The following is a 23,754-nucleotide window of genomic DNA, read 5'->3' on the forward strand; positions in this document are numbered from 1 at the left end:
TGTGTCGGCAGTGTCTAGAGAAGCTGTTGGCTAATACCATCAATGGTGTGCGCTGTCCCTTCTGTAGCAAGGTCTCACGTATGAGCAGTATCTCCCAGCTGGCTGATAATCTCACTGTGCTCAAGATCCTAGATTGTGCTATATCCTGCAGTGCTGCTGCTGCCGCCCTCATGTGCAAGTCCTGCTGCAACCGCCTACCCCGACAGTACTGCCATGACTGTGCCACAGTCCTCTGTGAGCTCTGCAAAGGGGAAGGCCACCTACATCAAGGTCATTCAGTCCAGCCTATTAGGGTGGCTGCTGAGCAGCGTCGTAAAGAACTGGGAGGCAAGCTGACCGCTCTACGTGATGTTATGGGAGAAATTCAGAAGAAAAAGACAGCTATTGAGAACATCAACAAGTCCTTGAGACTAAAATACCAGACAGTGCAGCAGGACTATGCCACAGCTGAGCTGCGTCTTCAAGAGGAGCTCAAGAGGTCGCGAAGGACATTTACAGCTTCAATGGCAGATGTTGAAAAGCTAAATGGGCAGGTCCTGGAGGAGCAGACATACCTCCTTAACATTGCAGAGGTAAAAGTGGTGTCCCGCTGTGATTATCTGACAATGCTGGTGAGACAGAGTGATATAGCTTTGCTCAAGGATGATGGCGGAGGAATTGATGATGAAGAGCTGGATCTGAGGAGCAGCTTGCCCACTATGTTTCAGCTGCAAGAGCCACAGCTGGTCAGAACAGAGCACTCCAAACCTGTCGAAGTGGGCCAGGTGAACACAAATACTTACACCGTCAATACAGAAGATGAGGAGTTGGAGATTGCACTCGAGGGTGATTTAGAGAGTGTAGCGGGGGTAGCAGGGGCTATGGGTGGTGCAACAGGTGCTCCAGTGGATCTTTACCGAGATATCGACATGGTCACAGCTGTAGAAGAGGCAGTGTGTGGTTCACCGGCCAGCTTTAAGTCAAAGTCCATGGATGCAGGTGGGGGATCACCTGGAGGAGCTGGAGCGAGTGCAGGGCCCCCAGTCTGCCAGTTTGTGAAAAAGATGGGCAGCAAGGGAAGTCTACCTGGCATGTTCAATTTACCAGTCAGCATCTGTGTGACACAACAAGGTGAGGTCCTGGTGGCTGATCGTGGCAACTACCGCATCCAGATCTTTAATCGCAAAGGCTTCCAGCGTGAAATCCGCCGCAATGCCAGCAGCATCGACAACTTTGTCCTGAGCTTCCTTGGGGCTGATCTGCCTAATCTCATCCCCTTATCTATCGCTGTCACTCCTCAAGGCCTGATTGGGGTCACTGACAACTACGATAACTCAGTTAAAGTCTACACTATGGATGGACACTGTGTGGCCTGCCATAAGAACCAACTGATAAAGCCCTGGGGCATTACTGCCATGCCATCAGGGCAATTTGTGGTGTCAGATGTGGAAGGTGGCAAACTTTGGTGTTTAGCAGTGGACCGCAATGTAGGTGTGGTCAGCTACAACCGACTGTGCTCTGCTGTGCGGCCAAAGTTTGTGACATGCGATGCAGCTGGAACGGTCTACTTCACCCAAGGCCTGGCCCTGAACTTTGAGAAGCGCCACAATGAGCCCCACCTGGAGGGCGGCTTCTCTATCGGCTCGGTGGATACCGACGGCCAGCTAGGCAAGCAGCTCAGCCATTTCTTCTCGGAGACAGAGGACTTCCGCTGTATCACTGGCATGTGTGTTGATGCCAATGGGGATTTGCTGGTAACAGACAGTGGCAGGAAAGAAATACTCCAGTTTCCCAAAGAAGGTGGATTCAAGATTCTCATCCAGGAAGGGTTGACCTGCCCTGTGGGAGTGGCCACCACCCAGAAAGGACAGCTGCTAGTGCTGGATTGTTGGGACCACTGTGTCAAAGTCTACACATACATCCAGAGGAGGCACTCCTCCACCTCTTAAAGGGACAATCCGGTCCACATGAGCATTGGGAGGTTTAGTGGGTACATGTTGGTTGATGTGTATGGAGGTTTGAAAAAGGTAGAAACACACTGTTATCTGTCACTTTAGTTTGGCTGCCCTCCAAACACTTCTCACTACAGCTTTCATTGGGTTATTAAATGAATGTTCTAGTCTCACTTTGGTTCGGTTTGAAGCCTACTGGATTTTATTTTAATACCTCAAATTAAAAGTCAGCCACTTGAGCAGCCTTCTAGCTGATTATTGTAACAGATCACAACACTAAAATACACACTTTTCACATCAAAGAATACCGGCTTGTCACAAGTTGTCACATTACAATAAGCAAAAGAAGCCATTGATGTCGAAGCTAATGCAGGCACAAAGTACAGATGATTTTCCTTCCTCTGTTGTTGACGGCTATATCCATCATTCAGCCTGACTGTGTGTGTGACGCATGGCTTTCACTGATTTGGCTCAGCTTTGCGGGAGAAAAACGGGAGGAAGAGGAGCTGAAAATGAACACGTATTTACATATGAAATAAAGCATACCAAGGCTTTTGGCCTGTGAAGCACTTTATTATTGACAAGACACTGTTTCCTAGGGTTAGGTTTTAGTAGCACAGACTAAAATTGATGTTGCTGAATGCAGCCGGCAGCTTTAAAGTTTACGGTGCAGTTAGCTTATGGCAAAACAGGAACCAAGTATCAGCATACATTGAATTGCATTCAGTAACGTTCAGGGAACATTAAGTGTAGAATATTGAGTTACCTACAGGAAAGAGAGCAATGGGGAAATGTCATTTAGTATACTGTGGGTTTGCACCTTTTGTGTCAAAAAAAAAAAAAAAGATGACACCCTCATCTGTTAAAATTATTTTTGGTCAAAGCTTCTTTTAGGGTAACCGAGTTGATGCAATCACAATTTGTCATTTTCATCATTTTTCCACTAATAATACTGCCTAGCTAGTCGATGTACATCAGCCACACAACCTGAGCAATCAGTTGTAACATTTTGGTGCAGTGTCAGCTTAAATAACATCTACTATCTGATCTACAAACTCTATACTCTCTGTATTTTCTTTGATTCAACCTTCTTCTAGTGGCTTCCCAGTCACAGCCTCACTTGCGTCACTAGGGGGCAGGTTGAGGTAACCGTCTGCAAGATAAAATTCATCTGCTCCAGATCATTTTCAAGCTGTTCCGCTCAGTCATACTTTGCACAAGATTAAGCCGAGTCTCTACATCCCCTTTGTGCTTGCTTTTAAAGCGTAAAAACTGACTAATAGGGACAGAAAGTTTTGGAATTCCTCAGCCAACAGCAGCCATGACACGGGTTGCAATGGTTGCAACATAATCCATGATGGAAACTTTGACCATAAAAATAAGTCGACTAAAAGTTCTTGTTTTTGCCACTGACAGGCTGATATAAAAGATATATAACTTTTGGTTAAAGAGTGAAATCCTTTTTGTTTAAACATCTGCTATATTGCTCGAGCCAAAGCCACCAAACTCCATTTCAAAAAACAGTAATTTTATCATCATAAATCACCCTTCTTTAAAAACTTGACAAAAACACAATCAAATTCACATAGGTTTACAAATACCAGAATCTCCTTGCCCCTTGAAGTGCAAGGGTACAGCAGACATCTACACCCTGCTTAATGTGTACAAACTTTATTCAAATCTGACATTTATTCCAGAAAACTTGTTCCATGCCATTGTTTCCTCTCGCCTGGCTTATGGTAACAAGGTCTTTGTGGGGATCAGTTGCAGGAGTGTTCGGAATAGCACTGCTAGGATAATGATGAGTAAAACCTCCAGCATCACACGCCAAACCTGGCTTTGTTGCACTGGGATCTTGGTTCCATGTTGCTGTGTCTCTCCCTCAGGTTTTTTAGTCAACACTAGACAACTTGCAGCCTGAGTTCTCCAGTGTTGGTAAATATGGTAAAGACAACACAGCCATATGCAGTGTTTTTCTAGTTGGTGCTGGTGTTAGTCACCGTTAATTCGTCTGTATCTGCATGGATTTATTATTTCATCGAGTAGATTTATTGAATTTTTGAGTCCATATGAAGCATTAGAAAGATGATGCTTTCAGGTCAAACAACAATAAAAGACACCTTTAATCAAAATATTTAGTGGCCTAAATATGGGGAATCAAGTTAATCATTGAAACCCGCCAATCAATATTGTACGTATCGTATTCTATGTCTATAAAGTCGTAAATAGCAAATACGCCTGCTCTGAGGCCATACGTATCTTCCAGTCCAGGTTTGCTCAATAGAGCATATTGCATACTGACTCAGCTTCAGCCTTAAAAATGAATAATTTCACTAAACTGACCTTAACTCTGCACCTGGAGCCCTATTAAACAGCAACATACAAATATACATATCTGAGAATCAAACTGTAAACAGTACGTATTTTTTTCTACATAAAGAGATACAGATACAAAAAAAAAAGTAGAACTGAATTTACGTATCAAGTGAAGTCTGTCATAGTCATGTTCTTGTGACTTTTTTTGATTTTACGTGATGAATTCATTTCTTTGGTCGGGCCATGTTATGCCTCACCACAAAACTCAATAGATTTTTAAACCAAGCTAGTCTCAGCTGCATGTCACCATTGCCATCAAAACTGAGTTTTTCTTTCAGTGCTTACACCTCATTCAAGTGGTCACTAGAAGTAGTCGTCGCTAGAGAGAAATCAAATTTCAACAGAAAAATGCATAGAAACCCTATGCTAGAAAATTCAAGTGTCCTTGTGTCAGTGTGCTGAACTTCAAAGTGTCTCACATCACCTGAATATGTTTTGTTAAGTGTTCTTGGGAAGAATTATTTCACTTGCATACTTTAGTTTATTGATTTACACTGTTTGTAATACTGCAATATGTCCCACGAACCGCACTCCCATGTGTTTGAGGTGTTTTGTCCTTTACAGGCTGTGAATTTTACAATGTGTTGAACACATTTCTGACATCTCCGTGTAGTCAAATTCATGTTTGTATTCTTGATTATCTGAGTGCAATAAACATTTATGAAACAATAGAAATATCAGCTGCAGTTTTTGTTCGTACCATCCAAACATTTTTATAGCCTTGACATGTCTTGAAGTATTCTGATACGGTCGTATTTTTAAAGCCCTTAATATGTAACATGCAAGGTACCTGGCTGCTGTGGCTGTCAAATTAATGTAGTGGAGTAGAATTAAACCACAAAAATGGAGATAATCAAGTAAAATACAAGTACCTCAAAATTGTACTTGAGCAAATGTGCTCAGGTACTTTGCCCCGCTACTTGACGTGTAATACGTGTAATAACGACTTTCTTTCAAGTTTTATGTACGTTATTAGCACAACTTCCCTTTCTATTGCTTGGGTCTATCATGCTAGGATAGGCATAATGTGTCATGGATGGTCAAGAGTCAGAAATTAGCATGTTTTCATTCCAGTCAGTGGTACATTTCAGTCTAGACGAATGCTCAGCTTTAAAAACAAACAACATTTAGTGCAGTGTTCCGCTGAGACGAAATCTGAAACCTGCCCCTGCAATAAAACAGATCTGTTACATAACAGGGTGTGGGTGTTCAATCCTGGCCCTTTTTGACCTCTAATCTGTTTTTGTCTTTTTTTCCTACAAGGTGAGCAAGTACGTAATAGTATTTATTATGAAACCCAGGTGGCAATCAATAAGCACTTCTTTCCGGATCATGAATAAACAGGATTAAAAACAGCTTTTTAAATGGAACAGTGCTCCAAGATGCTTTTGGGATGCTGTAAAGTCACACTGCTGTTTAATTCAATTCATGCAGCTTATGCTCCCTTTTAACCAGGAGGCGAATTAAGGAAGGATGAAGTCTTTAAACATAACCCAGTTTAGTTTACAGTCTGAAAAAGTATAAGCCCCCCCTTCTCCTATTAAATTATAGTAAATCTTGCCCTACTTCTGTTCAGTGTGTGTTTGTGAAAGGTTGCTTGCTTTGATTTAGAAACAGTTACGTTGTCCTGATGACATTTGATAGCCGCCCCATCACTCCTACAGTAACCACTATTTCACTCTTCCTCAAAACACAGCCAGCTCTCCTCCACACAGAATTGTTAAAATTTGAAATGATACGTTACATAAATCTCTCAGAAAAAATCAATATGTGAGGATGGCACCTCCATTCATCCCTTTAGAATTCGGCATTTATGGCCTTCCTTCCTTCCTTCCCGTCTGTCTGTCAGCACGCTCACCTTTCTGATACTGCAGCCAGAGCTGCTGCTGGGCCTTCTTGCTGGGGAAGTAGATGCTGCAGCTGAGCTCGGAGCCGTACAGGGCCTCGGACACGTAGTGGCTGCCGTATTGTTGGAGAAAAGCCAGCAGCTCCTCGCGAGTGCTGTCTGCTGACAGTGTCTTCAGCACCTTAGAAAAGCCTGGCCAGGTCAAGAAGGAGATGGAAGAATAGCGAGTTTGTATGCGGAAGGGTGGGATGGATGGACTGGATATCGAAGTTAGGCTTACGTGTGCTGTTATTAATCTTCAATTAAAGGGACAGTTCATTAAAAAAATAAATGTCCTCATATCTGTAGTGCTTTTTATCCATCAATAAGTTTTGCAGATATCAACCATGGAAATGTGTGCCTTCTCTTGAATATAATGGAATTAGGTGGTGCTCAAAGCAAAGCAAATCATTACCCAGTTAGTCAAGATAATCCACAACAGCTACGTTATTATGAAGGAACGATAGTTTTCCTCTACAGCAAGGACAAGAGGCTGGCTAGCTTTACAGCTCAGCTAATGAGCACGCAGTTTATGTAGATATACAGCTAGCGGGTGCAGTTCAGTAGAAAAATATATGAACTATTTTCTTTCTACTAAACTTCACCCGCCAACTTTATCACCACGCAGAGGGAAGCGTATATTCACTCACGGATGGGGGGGGGGCTGGTGCTCGTGACAGCGCTGCACGTAAACGTTAATGGCGTCCTCCTCAGGTGAGCTGGGACGTTAGCTAGCTTAGCTTAGTCAGCGAGCTTAGTTACTTCTGTGTGGTCATATTGTAGTTTGGTTTTCAAGTGCTATGTAGTTCCATTATATTCAGTAGAGGACACACATTTCTACGTTTGGTATCTCCAAACCTCGGCAACTCTTGAAACAATTCAGATGGATAAATAGTTCTACAAGTTAGCATGTTAGCTAGCTCAGGTAGCTAGCCTGTCATCCTCCTGTGTGGTTATATTGTTGGCGGGGGTAGCGTGGATTATCTTGAGTAACCGTGTCATGATTACTGGAAAGAGACAATGCTGTTGAGATTTTTCAAATGTATTTTGTTGGCAGCTCACAACAAAACAAACCTAGGTGGATAAATAGTACTACAGGTAAAATGAAAACAATGTATAGACATGCCCTATGCAGATTGTATAGACTTGTAGAAGACAGTACATTCTACTGTAAGTAGATGTTAAGTGATGTTAAGAAATCAGGACAAATTATTCAGACACTGACCTGTAGATAATGTGATGGAGCTGAGTTTTACTTTGTAGAGATTGCTGCGCACTCTCCACTGTTGAACCATAGGATAGCCCACTGCCTCACTAAATTGGGCATCCCCTAATTAAGACAGAAATAAAGGGTACAAGGACACAAATTAAGAAAGATATAAGAAAGACAACAAGTACAACAATTTAGAAAGAACTTACAAAATCCAAATTCACAGGGAGCACCTGAGATTCGAAACAAATGAATATATAAACAAAATCAATCATTTCATTTGGACAGTTTATTGCAGGTCTGTTGTTATCCATTATTGCCTTAACATCATTTATTATCGCAGCCCATATCCCAGATGCTCACGGATCAATGGTAGATATATAGTGCAACTTGAACTCCAATTGGATTGCTGACATTAGAAGTGGGAGCAATCTCGCCTTTCTCTGCAATTCAATTACCAAACTTTCACACCAGTTTAGAACTAAAGCCACAAAAGTGAAGACCAAAAGAGGGAAGAAAAAAAAAAAAAAAAACAGCTTACGGGAACCTTGATCCTGAGCCTCTGGAAAGCATTTTCCACCTGAGACATTCATGCACGTTGAAAAAGGGCAATTTAGTTTCTGTGTGTGTGTATGTGTGTGTCCAATTCTGGTGAAAGCAGAACCCAAGTAAAAATCTCTGGGGTCAATGTGGACCGAATGCCAATTTAGCTAATGGAGGGATTAGGGAGCAGAGGTGGAGGTTTCAAGCCAAATGTCTAAGTGACTCTGTGCCCCACAAGATGGGGTGGAACAGTCAAGAAAAGGATAAAAGGATGAAACGGGGAGGTTAAGTGTTAGAGTTTACAAGGTCTACTGCACGTGTATGTGTGTGGGCATGAGTATGCATAATACTTTGTATTTATGAGAGCATTTGGAGATGGTGTTTGGGTTTCAGCGCCACAATTCATGTCTTTTTAAACGATTTTGCACTCTGGATTTCACAAAACAGAGGATACCTATCAGCAAAAAGAACACACTGACTTTTTGTATAAAGCGTGTTCTCATTTCTCTCTCAGGCCCAGACAAATGTTGAAATGTGCTCAGCCTGAAAAGCCTCAAAACCAAGATATCGCTTGAGATTTTCAAAGACATGTTGTTAAATACCAACATGCGTGATGTGTTTTTCTCTTCTTCAGAGAGTTGTATCGGCTCTAGTCAGTTCTGAGTCACAGAGGGATATCAGCGCTGTGTCTGAAAGATTTGATCAATTATATCTATTGGAGAAAAAAAACACACTCACCTGTGAGGAGCTGCAGGTTAGGAAGAGGCTCAGACAACACCCCTCGACATTGTTCCTCAACCGGTAAAGGGATGACCATGAGACCATCGGCAAGCTGGGGAAAGTCCTTAATGAAGTTGTTATCCCTGAGAAAGAAAGAAAGAAAGAAAGAAAGAAAGAAAGAAAGAAAGAAAGAAAGAAAGAAAGAAAGAAAGAAATTACTTGATCGATTGTTTGGTTTCTAAAAATTCACTGATAAATACCATCACAATTAACCAGAGCTCAAAAGTGACAACTTCACAATGTTTGTTTTGTCCAACCAACAATATATACCTCAAAATTAATAAATACATTATAAATAATTAAAGCTAAATAAAGGAAAAGGAGCAAATTCTCACATTTGTATGACATATATATATATATATATATATATATATATATATATATATATATATATATATATATATATATATATACATACTGTATAAATATATACAAAAGTTGATTTTGATTTACTGTCAGTGTAAGCCATAACAACACATATTTTCACAAATAAAAAACTAGTAACTAAAGCTCTCAAATAAATGTAGTAAAGTAAAAGTAAAAAACCCAATATTTCCTTCTAAATTGTAATGGAATAGAAGTATAAAGTAAAAAAAAGAACAAGTATGTCATATTTGCTCTTTACAAGTTGCAATATCTAAGAATTGACCACCTGTTTAACTCATACTTAAAACCATAGTAACAACTCTGCCAATTGTAGCTGCGCTTAGCTAGTTAGCTCAATTAGCCGTGCAGCTAGCGGTCCAGACTGTGACCTTAGAGCACCGGGGAAGTGTTGGTGTTCCTAGCTTGTTGCTACGAGCACAGGAGCTTTGGACTGGAATAGTCTAGCTGGTTAGCACGCTAAACACATTTTTCAACACAATAAATAGAAGTCAGAATGTTGAAACTGTTATTACCTACACCTTTAAATAAAGTTCATTAATACATTTACTGAGTTACACCCCACCATTGTATGCACATGTGTTTTGGTCCATGAAGACATGACATACTAACATCTACAATAATTGCCATGTATTTACCAGGTAATTATCCAATCATTGTTTTCACCAAAAGGTAACAACCTCTAGAGACTACAAAATACCACACCTCTACCTCTACCTCTATCTCTACCTCTACCTCAAAAGGTTGTGTTTAACAGTCAGGGCTGCAGCCGTGGATTCAGAACTCCATGAAAACAACGACAAAAACAGATCACAATAAATATCTACAATCCCGACGTGTCCGTCCAGCAGCTGGCCTCCTGAATCATTCAGAGACGCAGAGATTTGGAGATTGTTTTTCCCCGTCTGGCAAGTTTTTCTATGATAATGTTTCATACACTTGCATTTCTCTGCCTCACAGAGGTAAGAAAGAAGGTGCGTGGTTCATCGGCTGCTTATAATTATTGAGGAAATGGTAAACCTTTGAACACATCAGGGTAGACCGAGTGATTCGTTCATTCACGACATAATTAAAGGATTCCGCTCGCATGGGCACGAGGCCAAAACCTGTGAGTATGTGTGTGATGGCCCAATAAAGAAACCAGTGTGAGTGTTATGTCCCCCAGTTTGAGGGCAGAACAGAGAGCTGTAGCCAAAGATGAGACGGACCCCCTGCAATCTCCCTCTTTCTCTCTGCTGGAGATGATAAGTACAAGAAAGGATGGTAATGAGAGATGAAGCGTGAGTTGTGGGATAGAAGGGTAGAAGAAGAAGAAGACCCCCATACTGTATAGTGAGAGGTAACAAAGACAACCCATAAATGTGTAGAGAGCTGATACATTTGAATAGATTATCGGCTCTCGACATGTTTTCAGTCTTTTTCACTTCTCCGTCTGTTCGCACCTCCGTACAATAACACAGTGGATGAATCGCTTCCAAAAGAAATAGCTGCAGTCCTACAAGCAGCGAGATACTGAACGCTCAGATCCATTTTTTTCTTCAGCGGAAAGACTGTTTCTGGTTGAACCGAAGCAGCTGCAGTTCATTTCCTGTCAAAAAAGATGAGTTGTCTTGCTGCATTCTGAGAGCATGGCAAGCGGCAGCAATTCCCATAATCCACTTTTATGGGACCAAGTCTCAGAGCACAGACCTTGTGCCACGGAGACTGGAGGAGGAGGGGGGGGCTTCACTCTTCCTGATATCAATTTTTCACTCTGTTCCTCTCTTTCTGTCTCTCTCTTTGCTTCCCCTAACCACAAAAGCCTGTTAGACGCAATCACAGCCTCTGAGTTACAATGGAGGGGTGGAAGGATTGACTCAAGGGCAGAGGATGAGAGGAGAGAGGGAGAGAAGAGGTGCTGTAAAAAGATTACCGTGGCTTATGCTCACAGAAAACATATTGATTGCTAAATTAAATCAGCCGGCTTCACGCTGAGGCTCGGAGAACCTTTGGAGGTGTGTGTGGACCGACACGATATGTAGCTTTATGGATTTTCGAAGCCCAGATGTGGACTGTCCTTGACACCGCGCTCACTTTACTCGCAACACCTATTCGCATTCGAGAGTTGAAAGACATTTAGGTAGATGCGGGTGATGAATCTCGGAGTTCACTGCAAACTTGTTTAAAAAGCTGAAAGCTGAAAACTGACTCTATTTGGAGGATGAAAAAAAAATTAAAGACTAGTGCCTCAGGCCTTCGCAGTACCTGACCTCCTCCTTCGTCTTCTACCCTTGAGGAAAAAAGCATTTTTTAAGGCAAGCGGAGATTGCTGTGTCCGTTATCGCAGAGGTTAAGTGGTGAGGCAGCATATTCAGAACAGTCAAGGTGTCGATCCTGAAGAGTTCTGTTTACATGCTTTTACAGTTCTTTGGACTGTGTATCTGCGTATGTGGCAGGAAGCGAGCTTGAAGCATCTATTCCGCTGACAGCTCATTAGAGGAGCAGACATTTGTCTATACCGCTACAACCCAAACATGCAGATGCAGTTAACAAGATGTGCAGGTCTTTTGTGAGAGATAATTTTCATCTTACACAAATGGTAATGGCGTGGTGTAGCTGTAAGCTGGTCATGGCCAATTTATCCCACCTTGGAGCGTCAAAATGGTATTTCCTAAACTGACAAGATTGATTTTGCCACTTGAGCTTAAACTTAATGAGCAACGGACCTGGAAATAGAATTAATGTATGTGCTAGCTCGCTAATGCTGTCTGGAAGTTAAATGTTATAGAGCCGTCATTATTTATCATTATTAGTTGCACCTGTGCTTTTCTGCAACAATAAGCCAAAATGTCTGCTGTGAGTAAAGAACTAAAGAAGATCAGCTACCGGTGTGGATTTGCTAAGCCAGCTGGATTTATCGTACACCGTATTAAATTAGTTGGGCTGAATTAATTATCTACGTGACAAAACATTTGCTGAACTTGCCACTTGTTTTCGCCCATAACGTACAATTTGTTTCCACTAATAGGCAATTTTGAGCAAGGATATTTTGTCATGACTGAAATCCATTCAGCTGCTCTGGTTTTAGGGTTCTGGTGTTGTGTATTCCAACTCACCGTCATAACGTCATGGCTTACAGAGCCATTTTTATTGTTAGTAGTGACGCGTGTGCTTTTCCTACTAGGACAAGTCAGAATATCTTCACAATCATCACAAATTGCAAGATTTCGGACTGATAGGATCCATACCGCTCTCATGGCTGTCCATTTAATATGAAGCTGGTTAGCTTAACTTAGTCAAAAGAATGAAAAAAAGGGGAAACACCTTATATCTTGTTTGGTTGATATGTACAATAACATTTTTTCTTCTTCTCTCAGTTGCAAGTCAGACAGCAGAGAGCAGGAAGTAGCTGGTAGGCTTATTTTACTAGCTAGCTAGCTGTTTCCTGCTGTTTTCCAGGCTTTATGCTAAGCAAGGCTAACCACCTGCAGCCTGTAGCTCCACATTTACCCTACAGACCCTAAGAGTGGCATCAATCCTCTCATCTAGGCTGAACTCTCCGCAAAAAAAGAGAATAAGAATGTTAAACTAAACTTACCTTTAAACAATTAATTCCAGTGTCCCTGTCAGCCATGTAAATGTGATTTTTTTTTTTTTGACAGCCACAACCCTCGTTTTACCATCATAATTTGATCCACTCGGTCCGTAACATTTGGAAAGTCTAGAGGAGCCGCGAGATTAAATCATTTTTATCCCCATTCAAGTTAGCCGGGGGCTAAATCGGATGTTAGCCGGCTAGTTGAGCATTTTTGGCTAAATGCATCCCTAAGCAGCTCTCATCGGAATGCTCAGGCCTCTGCCTCTGAATCCAATTTTCCCTTATTTCATCCATGTGAAACACTCTTTTCCTAACATTGCATGTTAAAATATCTGCCTTGAGAAGATCTCTGTTCAAAATTTCAATCCCCTTTAAACTTGCCTTTTGTAGAGATATAAGGTGCACGTTCATGGGCTTCTTGAGATCTGTTCTGGCTCTCATAAGCAGCTTAAGACGGTTATGATACATACCATGCTACTAATGAGGACTAACGCAGGTGACTGAAATTCATAATGAAGTTACTTTATACAGGATTAAGACCTTCTGCTGGTTCAATCTATACTCTCTCCAGGTATCCAGCCCATTACTTCCCCAACAAAACTTGTTTAGGAATCCCTCTTACACACACAGCCGTACCACACTTAACAACCTCCCCTACACCAGACCACATGTGATTCTGGACCTCTCTGGCCAACTTGTGTATTTACTCATGTTTCATTCAGTACCCATGTGTGTTCATTAAGGGCAGTGGACACTGGGCTCCCTCCTGGCCAAACAGACCTCCTATCCTACTTGAGTCTACAAGTGGAAAACTCTTCCTATTTGAATGAGAGTCTCCCAAAACACAAGCTTTACAAATTATTTCTGGCGGGATGAATACAAATTTTGAAGCCCAGTCCATGCATATATATTAAAGCTCTCTCTTACTTTTCCTCGCTCCCTCTTCTCATTCTCCATGTTTCTTCCTGTCCTCTGTGTGCACTATTTCAATTCAAACACAGATACATCTGATTCTTGAAGCATACTGTAGGTCAGGTCTTGCATGCTAATTGGTTTTTTTATTGAGGTTCATTGCCAGGCATCATTGTCAGTATTTCCCTTATAATAACTGTTCGCTGTATGTTGGCCAAGTAACCCTCTGCATCCCTTATTCCTTCCATCGCATATCTCCCCCAGCTACACCTGCTCAAATCACAGGCATTCTGGTGTTAGGCACAGATGAGTCAACAAATCAATTTAGGAAAATTGTGCTTCTGTGAGTGTTTGTGTTTCTGTCAGTCTGAGTTTGTAACAGGGATGAAGGCTACAAGTCACTTGTGAGAGAACAGGTGTTCACGCATTTGTTTGAGTAAGTATATTTATCTGAGTTTGTGACTGTAGCCGATATCGAGAGGCACTTATGGAAACATTGCCTGAGGTAATTGGTTCTTGTGCTGTTTTGTCCGTGTAGAAACACTGTCCTCACATTGCACTGATCAAATAAATTAAACCATACTTGGTACATCTTAACTGCGCATTTCAAAGCATCTCAGTTCATTTTCCACAACTTCAAGACTCATCTCAACACCGATACAGGCTATTGGTGCTTTTTCAATAGTGACTATTGGACAATCACATCCACCACTGGGCTCCTTCATATTTATTCTATCACATTTTCCTTCACCCTGTTAAAAAATTCTGACTCATCTGCCGAAAAGGTTAACTTACCTGCCAGGCACTAAAAATACCAATAATAAGCATTTGGCTTTCAGCTTTGGAAAGCTGAAAGCGTAGTTATAAAAGCAGTACATAGACCATTTAGAGGGCAAACTGCAGAGTATACTGAATATTGGAAGGTCCTGACAGATGAAATTTTTTAAATTCATCCCACGTTATTGAAATTTACATTTTAAAATGGTAAGAAATGAGTTCTCAGACTTTGCAGACTTCATCCACAATACAGTATGTTGACTCCATAGTTAATAATCGTATCAAAAGACCAGAAACTCATTGTAGGCCTGCTCTGCAGGTTTGAAAAGCACACTCTGCATTTATAAATTCAATTTTAGAAAAACAATTGTGGGACAGCCGACCCATCAGTTCAGAAAATAAATTGTACATACTGTGCAGCCATAGTTTCCAGAGATGACTGAGCATCCTGGGTTTGAACAAACTAACTGTTTCAGCAAACTGTAAGCCCTGCGGGATGCTCTTTTTCACTCATTTAGAAGCTGCCTTTGAGGACTGATGCAAGCACTAACAAAGACTCCCTTAATCCCCTGAGGAAATGAGTATTGAATATACATACAAATCCTTGAGTGCAAAGCTTACAAAGGCTATATTCTGATTATCAGAGTCACTGCTCTGTTGTTCTGCTAATTGAGCATGAGTAACCCTCTTAGGTCAAAGCTGAACAAGGTGAGGCAGCTGCTCAGAAAATAATAGACGTTTACAGAAGACAGCTTGAATGATAATTTGCTGTTCATTTGTCTTGACTTCCAAGTGAGCGAGTTTACATTAGATCATGGCGCCGAATTTGTGTGTAATGCCTCATGAAATCTGCTGCAAAGCTGTTTTATGATGAGTCCACAAAACGCCATATCTCAGCAATTAAGATTGAAAGTAAGATCTTCTTGCAAATTACAGGAATGATAGCCAGACTCCTAGAAATACGAGAAAAGAGACCAAACTATACAGAACCATGAAGTGCTAAACAAGAGAAATTTTGATGCCATGCTCCGTTTACACAATGATGTCAAATGATCCAGCACCGATCTGCCTCCTGAAACACGTTAATGACCCATTAAAGAATACCATCGGCGTGCAGAAGTTATGATTCTGTGAGCGTCTGTGAAATCATAGAGTCTGCACTTTCCTGTAATGATGAATAAATAACTAACTGAACAGGAGGGAAGGAGAAAAAGCTCAGTCACCGTCTTCACCACTAGAGGCTGCTCTTTATCTGTGCCAGAGGAAAGACGACTGGTGTCAGGATCATTCAAGGAACATCAGTATTTCTGTGTGCTTATGTTGCTGCACTTTATGTGGAGGGTTGTCTTGTTTTTGCTCTATCAGACTCAGGAGAAAGGAAAATAAATTGTTTGATGTGGGACAGCAAAACATTTTATAAATCACAGTTTGCTGGATAGTCCGGAGTGTGAAAAGAAAATGTTACGCCATCAACTGCTAGAAATGTTGATCCGTCAGCAATTATGCTCAGTGAAAAAACAGGTGCATGTTTGAAAATACACTATACTTATTATATATATATACATTATTTACTTTTTTATACTATACATATCAAGAACAGCAAATGTCTAGCTGTTGTGCATGTTTGTGTGTCAGACACACAGGATATGAGTCAGGGTTGGGCACAGAGCTGGAGTTCAGAGGTGAGCTGGACGCAGAGGAGCGAGTTCTCCGATATTGTCAGACAGGAAGTGATTGCAGTTGGGTCTCAGGTGGAATGATTACTTTGCCACCAGGGCGCCAGAGGGGAGATGAGTCCAAGTCGAGGCAGGGTCGAAGAGTCAGGACAGGGCAGGGCGGTGAGCAGTTTACCACAGAGAAGGGAGGGACGGTGAGGAAGAAGCCGAGCGTGAGACTGCAGGGTTGAATCATGATCTGGAGATACAGGGGTGCTGTGCCCTCGGTAACCTTGGAGGCTAACAACAGTGTTTGTGAACTGTATGTGAGCAGCCACTGGGTGCCAGTGCAGCGCAGATAGGGGGGGGGGGTTATTTTGAAGAATTTACGGAGGCAGAAGCATTCTGGGTAAGCTGAAAGGGTGTTGGAGTGGATGCACAAAGACCAGGAGGGGAAGAGAAAATACTTTTGCCGGAAATATGGAAGGAGATAATGTATTTCTGGCTCGACAAAAGAAACATTTTTCTGAGCAATGTCCATCCTCTATGGGCAAAAAAATCTAAGTGCACTTGACCGGATTTTTTTTCTGACTGGAAGTAGAAGAAAACAACCAAACATAACAGTGTGTGCCGACGCGTCAACAAAATGACAAAATATGAGAAAAGCAATCTCCAACGCTACATCCTCCAAATGTTAAAAACCCCCTCGCTGTTCTACCAAGATTTCTTAAAATATTTTTATTACACAGCTACAAAGGATAACACAAGTCATGGTCATATGGTCAGTTTCATCAGTGCATCAGTGATCTCCTCCCAATCCTCTCCTTCCACAGACAAAGAGTGCCAGAAAATTACCAACAGAAAATTTGACATCCAGCGTGACACAGCTTGTTTGTAATTTCTATGGCTGCCATGCTGTTTGGATTCATCCCTAACAGGGATAATTACCCAGCATTTGAAAGAGAAGCGTGCAACAAAGGACAGCACAGACAAAGGAAAAAGGGCCTTGTTTCGAACAGTTGTCTCTCTACCACGAAATATACATAATATCCAAAAATGGCCACAGCTCAGTCAAACTGAAAATAGAGACAAGAATGTTCACTTCAACTTCGAATCCAAGTTATTATTGCTGAGCATCATGCAAAGGCCAACTGGCAGCGTGGAATACACAAGCTGTGTAGCTACGTCAAAATCTCAAAATGTTGCTATTACTTTATTATATTACTCAATTATTTAAACTTTTGCTTCACCAACAAACATCATTTTCCGTACCTCAAGTGGTATCCACCCAGTTTTTTTATATTTATAGTCAAGGTTTTTAGACATCGATCTCTGAGATTTCTGTCTGTATTACAACCCAAACACCATCAAGATGAACTAAATTGTATTTGTGTCTTTCCAGGAACAATATTCAGTTTACTCTCGAGGACTTGGTGGACTGAAAAAGTAGTCCCTGGCAAACGCCCAAGTTGGGTGAACCAGCTCTTCAGGGATAAAAGGAAGAGGGAACAAAATTTCAAATGTAAGTCATTTACATTCATAATGAAATGAATACAGCTGAATCATAGTCATCAAGTGATATAATCATGAATTAAACATTTAATGTTTCCTACCACATTATCAATCAATCCTGGCGACTCTCTGCTGGTCGCTTTCCTAACGTTGCTTTGAAAGTCTTGCCACACTTGCCCTTGAGAGCTATCCACCAATTTGTTGGACTGCACAATCAAAGATTTATGAGAGCTGGGGTGTGTAGCCGATCCAATTGCATGTAATATGCTTAATAGCTGTAATATCTGTTATTTGAATAAACGCTTGGTGCGAGTGGGCCCCGTCGGATGAGTCATAACAAAGATAAAGCACCCGGTGTCACGCAGGGCACAGGCACCCAGATGATGGATTAAATAGTTATTAAAGGACAGCATCCGAAAACAGGCTAATTCCTGGCGTAATAAAACAATCAGGGATGTTTACCTTGAGACTTGTGTTACGATCTCTTATCATAGCTGCGGCCCCACTCGGCTGATGAATGATTCCACTGAGAGGAGGAGATCTGGTGACTTTTCATGGCCAATATTGATTAGGCTTGGGAGGCGATGCTGTCAGTGAAACAGCCTCTGATGGAGAGTACACAGTGGAGTTTGTGTTTGTGTACAAGAGTGAGTGTGTGCATGCATATTTGTGTTTGCATGCGAGCTTCACAGTAGACAATGGACTAATACATAAATAGCAGGACGCTGCCCAGCCAAAATGAAATCAATGGTCATTAACGTGGTGACTGTCAGATGCCAAGTGTAAACCCAGATGAATGTCACCCGTTGGTTTGTGTGCACACCGTGGTAGTGTCCTATCAATCACAAGCTAGCCACACCCTAAAGCATAACCTGCTTTATCGTCCATTTTACTCTAAATGGGACAATAATTTACAAATCAACATCATGTTGTATTAAAGAAGACTTGCAAAACTAGTGATTGAGACGATAAACTTGTTAGGACTGTTTACTACGGTAATAAATAAGTAAGTAGTGGGGTCATTTTTTTCATAGGCTTACATACAATGGCACGTCTTTTTGAAACCATTGGAGTAGCCCCCTGCTGACCAGCCGACGGCATGCACTGGTTTGCCAATCAAGGTAAGCAAATAGTTCAGTTTCTTGAGATTCCGTTCATGCAACCATTTCAAGACAAAACCACATCAGGCAGGTACGATCAACCAACAATAAAACAAACTTTTCGACAAACAAGCATGTATAAACTATTGGCAACTCACTAATGATGAGTCTGGTTGTTTCAATAGTGTATAAAAAATTCAACGTAAGCTGTCTTCTCTTTTTCCTAAAATGTCCAGTAGATCTATTAAGTAAATGTTCTGTCCAATAAACACAGTGTTCTATGCATAAATGGCTACGAAATAGCGCCGAACTGTGTTTGCAGATTATTTATTATGCTTTAATCTGTCAAAATCACTATTTGAAAGCAAAACGCCATTAAACTGCAATACAGAGTTACCTAATGATGGCTGCCAACCTCTGGCCTATTGATTGACACTTCATTTGACCAGTGAGGAGCTTGTATGCCCGACATGTGGCCTGCAACAGCCAACGAGTGACTTCATAGACAGGAGACCCCCTCCTTGCTTCAAATCTTCTCTCCTGAGCCACTTAACGTGCAAGTCCCCGAATGACTGACACAGAGATTAATGACAGAAGCACTTACAGAGCCAGACTGTAATCTTTTTAAAAAAGCCCAAAACCATGTCTGTACGCCAAATGGTTCAACAACAGCTTCGAATTTACTTTGGGCTAGACTGGGATGGACTTTCTAAGTTAGCTTTAAATACATTTGCAGGAATGGTAACAGGTTTAAGGCACTTCCGCCTTGGCTTTACATTTCAGACCTGGAAGCTTTGTCCACTATTCAAACGGCCTATGTCAGATACCATAGAATTCAATTTAACCAGTTAAAACTAGGGTTTAAAATATTCCTCTGTGCAGGGATACAGAGACGTGTTGAGTAGGATGAAATGACAAGTGTTACAAGTGCGATTCTTCTTGTACAATATTACATTACTCGTGTTTTTGTCACTTTCCCTCCCCTTTAGACACTCACACAAATGCACAAAAACCACTCAACCTCACTTTTATTCCCCTGGGTCGTGCGTACAATTGAAATACAACATGAGTGTACACGGACCTTTTTTTTTTGTACACTGATATCTCTGTTGGCCTGCCTTAGGAAATTGTGGAAATGAGCTCTGGTGGCCGGGAGCATTACCATAGAGATGAAGCTTGGTAATGCAGAGTGAGGGAGCATGCAGGCCAGCTAGTTGTGGAACTGATTAGAGCCACTGCTTTTCGACTTTTTATTATTCCACTTGCACCTCCTTCCACTTTCTCTAACCCGCCCCCCCAATTGTGTCTATCCGTCCGAATAAACTTCTGTCTTTCTCCGTCTCACTCTTTTTCTTACTCACTCATGCACAGACAGCACGAGCGGTGAAAACTCCTGACAGGTTCTCACGTCATCACCATAAAACCGGAACAGCACTTCCAAGAATATGATAGAGGACAAAGGGGAGGTTATCGTTCCTTACTTGGCGCAACCATTGATCATCCTCTATTCTGACAAACAGGCAGTCAAAGGAGACACGGAATAATTTGTTTTTGTGTATTTTTGATGAAGACAAACGAATATGCCGCATCTTCAGATTTCACCAAGTCCAATAAAACTAGCATAAAAGAAGAAGCAGCTCTGAAACCTTGATAGGAGACCTTGACGCACACATGTATTTACTTGCGTGGGTTTACTTAAGCAAGTGTGTGAGCGTGCGCGTCCATCACTTAAGCCGACATCTTTTATCTTCTCAAAGAAGGACAGCTTTCTATCAAGGCCTGGCATATTTTCTGCCATCTTGATACTGAAAAGATACACAAAGGACATTTGGGAGTCTCGTCAGAAATATTCCCCGCCGCTGCCGTCTTGTTTTTGATCGTCGGTAATGGGCGAAGACAGAGAGGCGGTCTTTGTGTTCTTTTATTTTACAGTGTAATTACAGAGCGGTATGACTGACATGAAGGCGTGATTAAGTGTTATTATGTTATCTTGTATTCTGTCTGCCAAAGTGATATGACTAACTGAAGCAGAGGTGTTTTTTTGTAGTCCCATCTTGAAAGGCGGGCTCTGGAAATCACATCACAGGAGTGGTAATTAACTGCTTTATAGTATGGCCTTGCGAGAGGTGAATGTGGGCGAATACTCAGCGTGGCAAACTTCTTACAGTTGAATAAAACTGAAAATGGCTCGGAGCTGCCATCTATTTACGAATTGATATATATGAATTATTTATGGGTGGTAAATTTACAGCATAAGGCAACAATCTCGGGAAAGCAGGGCAAGAGAGAGATGGGGAGAGAAGAGAGGGATGAGGGAAGGGAAGAGTTAAGACAGATAGCAGTCGAGGAGGGGATACAAAATTACAAGTCCTGCCGCCCCGCAGTTCACAGCTGCAGCAGTAGTTCATTAATCAATACTAAAAACATCAAGCCACTAATTCGGGATTTAGCCCTGCTCCACAAATTACTCCATGCGGGTTTTCCTTCAATGAAAGTGTGAGGCGGCTGAAGCCATTTTGGAGAGCTGGCATTGTTAGCTTCCCCCCCCGTGAGGCAACTCCATCACCTTCTGAGGCTGAGGGATGCATATTCTCATTTTTCACCCTCCAGTCCACTATTGATTCGCTGGCTGCCGCACGTGCAAGTGATTTTATCAGTCCAGCACGAGTGCACAGCGGCATCACCGGCTTTGCTAATTAAATATACAGCATCATTGTCCTTGTCTCCTGAAAGCATAATTTATGTGAAACAGAAATGTAGAACTTAAGGTAAAGGTTTCAGAGAGAGGCTTGGAAGGGATTTGCTGAAGAAAACATGCACAGGATAAATTGAATACGGCGTCAAATTTTTCTGGGTAATTGCAAAGTCTCTACGTGAAGAGGTTGTTAAATCCAAAAAAAAGAAGAAAAAAACCCTTTCATTTTAAAGATGAATTATGGGCCTTTCTTTGAACAAGATGATGTGGAAGTACTTCAGGACCACAGGTGGCAAACGCTGTCACAGAAAAAAAGAGTTTCAGAAAGCACTTTAGAAAACACCTCTGCTCTGTACTGGGAGTAATACAATGGTGATAAAGTTGCACTGTGTTCAGAACTCACTCACTCCAATTGCTTTTCAGGATGAAGGCCAAAAAGGAACCACACGGACAAAGGGGTGTCTCTGACTTCACAACATTTTACCTTTTTGTTCTGGAACAACAGCATCTGGTTTAACAAAATGGCAATGATGTCTCAAGATTTGCACAGGAGAGAAGAGTGATCCCTTTCTCAAGATCAGGTGGGTCATCTAGAAATCAATTTAAAAAAAAAATTAAAAACATGACATACCAAATAATCTGTGAATGTGGCTTTATAGAAAAAAGATGGAAAGATTGTGGCTGACCCCACCCACCCCAGACAGGAGACTGAGGTCCATCAAGAGAAAAAAAAAACCTCACTCCACAAGAACAGCTTCTTTCCATCAGATGCCCTCACGAGACAAGGCCTCCGACCCTCACTAGCACTGACTCTCATCCTGCACTCTGGAGTCTACATGTTACATTAAAGTCTCCATATCCAACCTGACACATTACACCAACACAAATCTTCAGTGCACATATTCTTATATTATTTGTACCGTGACCATTTGAACCATCCATCCTCTTCATTTTAAACACTTTACAACTCTGTCAGCTTTTAAGCAAGTACATTTTACATTTTTTGTTGTCAATTTTCTACTTTCTTTTAAGATTCTTAAAGCAACAGTATGTAGAAATCGGGATGTTGTGTGATTTGGCGCCCCGCACAGTTTCTGTCGTACTTACAAACCCCAGGTCTGTAGGTGCTAACTACAAACAAAACTCATCGCGTTATAACAATATTTTGCATCTTGAAGTAAACATGTATGTAACGCTGTGATCCTACCCTCTCACTGAAGTTACATAGTGCAGAAACAAGCGATAGGGGGGGTGGATTGACTGAGACAGAGACACCATTCACCCTATTACAAGACACTGTACCATCAACATGATTTTGAAGCTGTTATTTTACAGGTAAACAAAGTTACATAATGTGGCCTTAACCTACTGTACCTGTTTACCTTTTCTTTTTCTCACTTGTTTACTGCGGCCATAATGCACCAATATACCAAGGCAAACTTGCTTGGCAACAAACATCATTCTGATTGACAGAAAGCTTTTTTTCAGATGTATGAGATAGAATGAGCTTGCGTGTCAACAAGGGCATCTGTCAGTCTTCTTAGCAGGATCCTCGCCTTGTCTTGATATCAAAATATCTAGAAATGTTATTTCTTTAAAAGGGCGCTATGTAGTTTCGGAGGAAATCAAATTGAAGAAAATATTAAATGAGGTAATAATACAAACTCAGAAATATTTATCTTTTCCATAACTGAATAAACAAGCTGTTCTGAGAGGAAAATAAGGTCCCCAGAACACTGTTTGAAGCTAGAAAAGGTGGCAGGGTCCGCCAAATATAAACAAAGTAAAAACAGAATTAAATGGTATTGTCCTTTAAGGTCAGTTTGTTTATTCGGTTTATTCAGTTATGAAAACAAATAGGGTTTGCAAAAAAAACAGTCAATACAGATCTTTATCCATCATGGATATAATTCATAGCTCAAATAATTATGAAATGGTGGATAGACAGTAAAGAGACAAGGACTTATCTCCATGTGCAGTCTCTTTAAGTGGGATTTTAAGATTGTTAGTACCACAGTGCCTGGGTGCTTACAGTAGCTCCTACGATCAACAAAGAGAACCACACTTTAATGGCCATGTGTACTTTGGTTGACTGGTTAAATACAGTTTTTGCACTGAAAATACATACTTTTAATGCCAGCAGACATCATGAGGGAAAATAATACTTGCTGTCAATATATAGTAGACTTTAAGGGTTAACACAGAATGGTACTTGTTTGACTTCTTGGCTTGCATCCATCGGCTCTCCTGCATGGCTGAACTACACCTGTGTGCACAGTTCAGCACGCTTCAAAAAGCATCATTTGGTGCCGATCCTCTATCTGTTCCTTTCCTCTTTTGCTTTTCCCTTGCACTTGCTCTTTCCTAGTGTCTTGCTCACCACCCCTTTTCTCCACATTACTCTTTTGATTGAGCTT

At 41.4% G+C, this 23,754-nt stretch overlaps 2 protein-coding genes across 3 annotated transcripts in view; one reads left to right on the top strand and one right to left on the bottom strand.

Annotated features, from left to right (window-relative positions):
* trim32 (tripartite motif containing 32) overlaps positions 1 to 2,173 on the top strand; it is a 3,285-nt gene extending 1,112 nt beyond the window's left edge. Inside the window, exon 2 of the mRNA XM_073478514.1 lies at positions 1 to 2,173. This exon is cut by the window's left edge and continues 136 nt beyond it. Within this exon, the coding sequence (XP_073334615.1) occupies positions 1 to 1,928 (1,928 nt within the window). The 3' untranslated portion in view covers positions 1,929 to 2,173.
* The window catches only part of LOC141006338 (astrotactin-2-like), a 301,384-nt gene that overhangs the window by 58,850 nt on the left and 218,780 nt on the right, over positions 1 to 23,754 (bottom strand). For both annotated transcript variants that reach the window (XM_073478512.1, XM_073478513.1), the window contains 3 exons: positions 8,684 to 8,808; positions 7,418 to 7,522; positions 6,166 to 6,345 (listed from right to left, as the gene is read on the bottom strand). In XM_073478512.1, the coding sequence (XP_073334613.1) occupies positions 6,166 to 6,345; positions 7,418 to 7,522; positions 8,684 to 8,808 (410 nt within the window). The remainder of the gene's footprint in view (positions 1 to 6,165; positions 6,346 to 7,417; positions 7,523 to 8,683; positions 8,809 to 23,754) is intronic.

The sequence above is a fragment of the Pagrus major genome, chromosome 12, assembly GCF_040436345.1.
Source record: "Pagrus major chromosome 12, Pma_NU_1.0".
Lineage (NCBI taxonomy): Eukaryota > Metazoa > Chordata > Actinopteri > Spariformes > Sparidae > Pagrus > Pagrus major.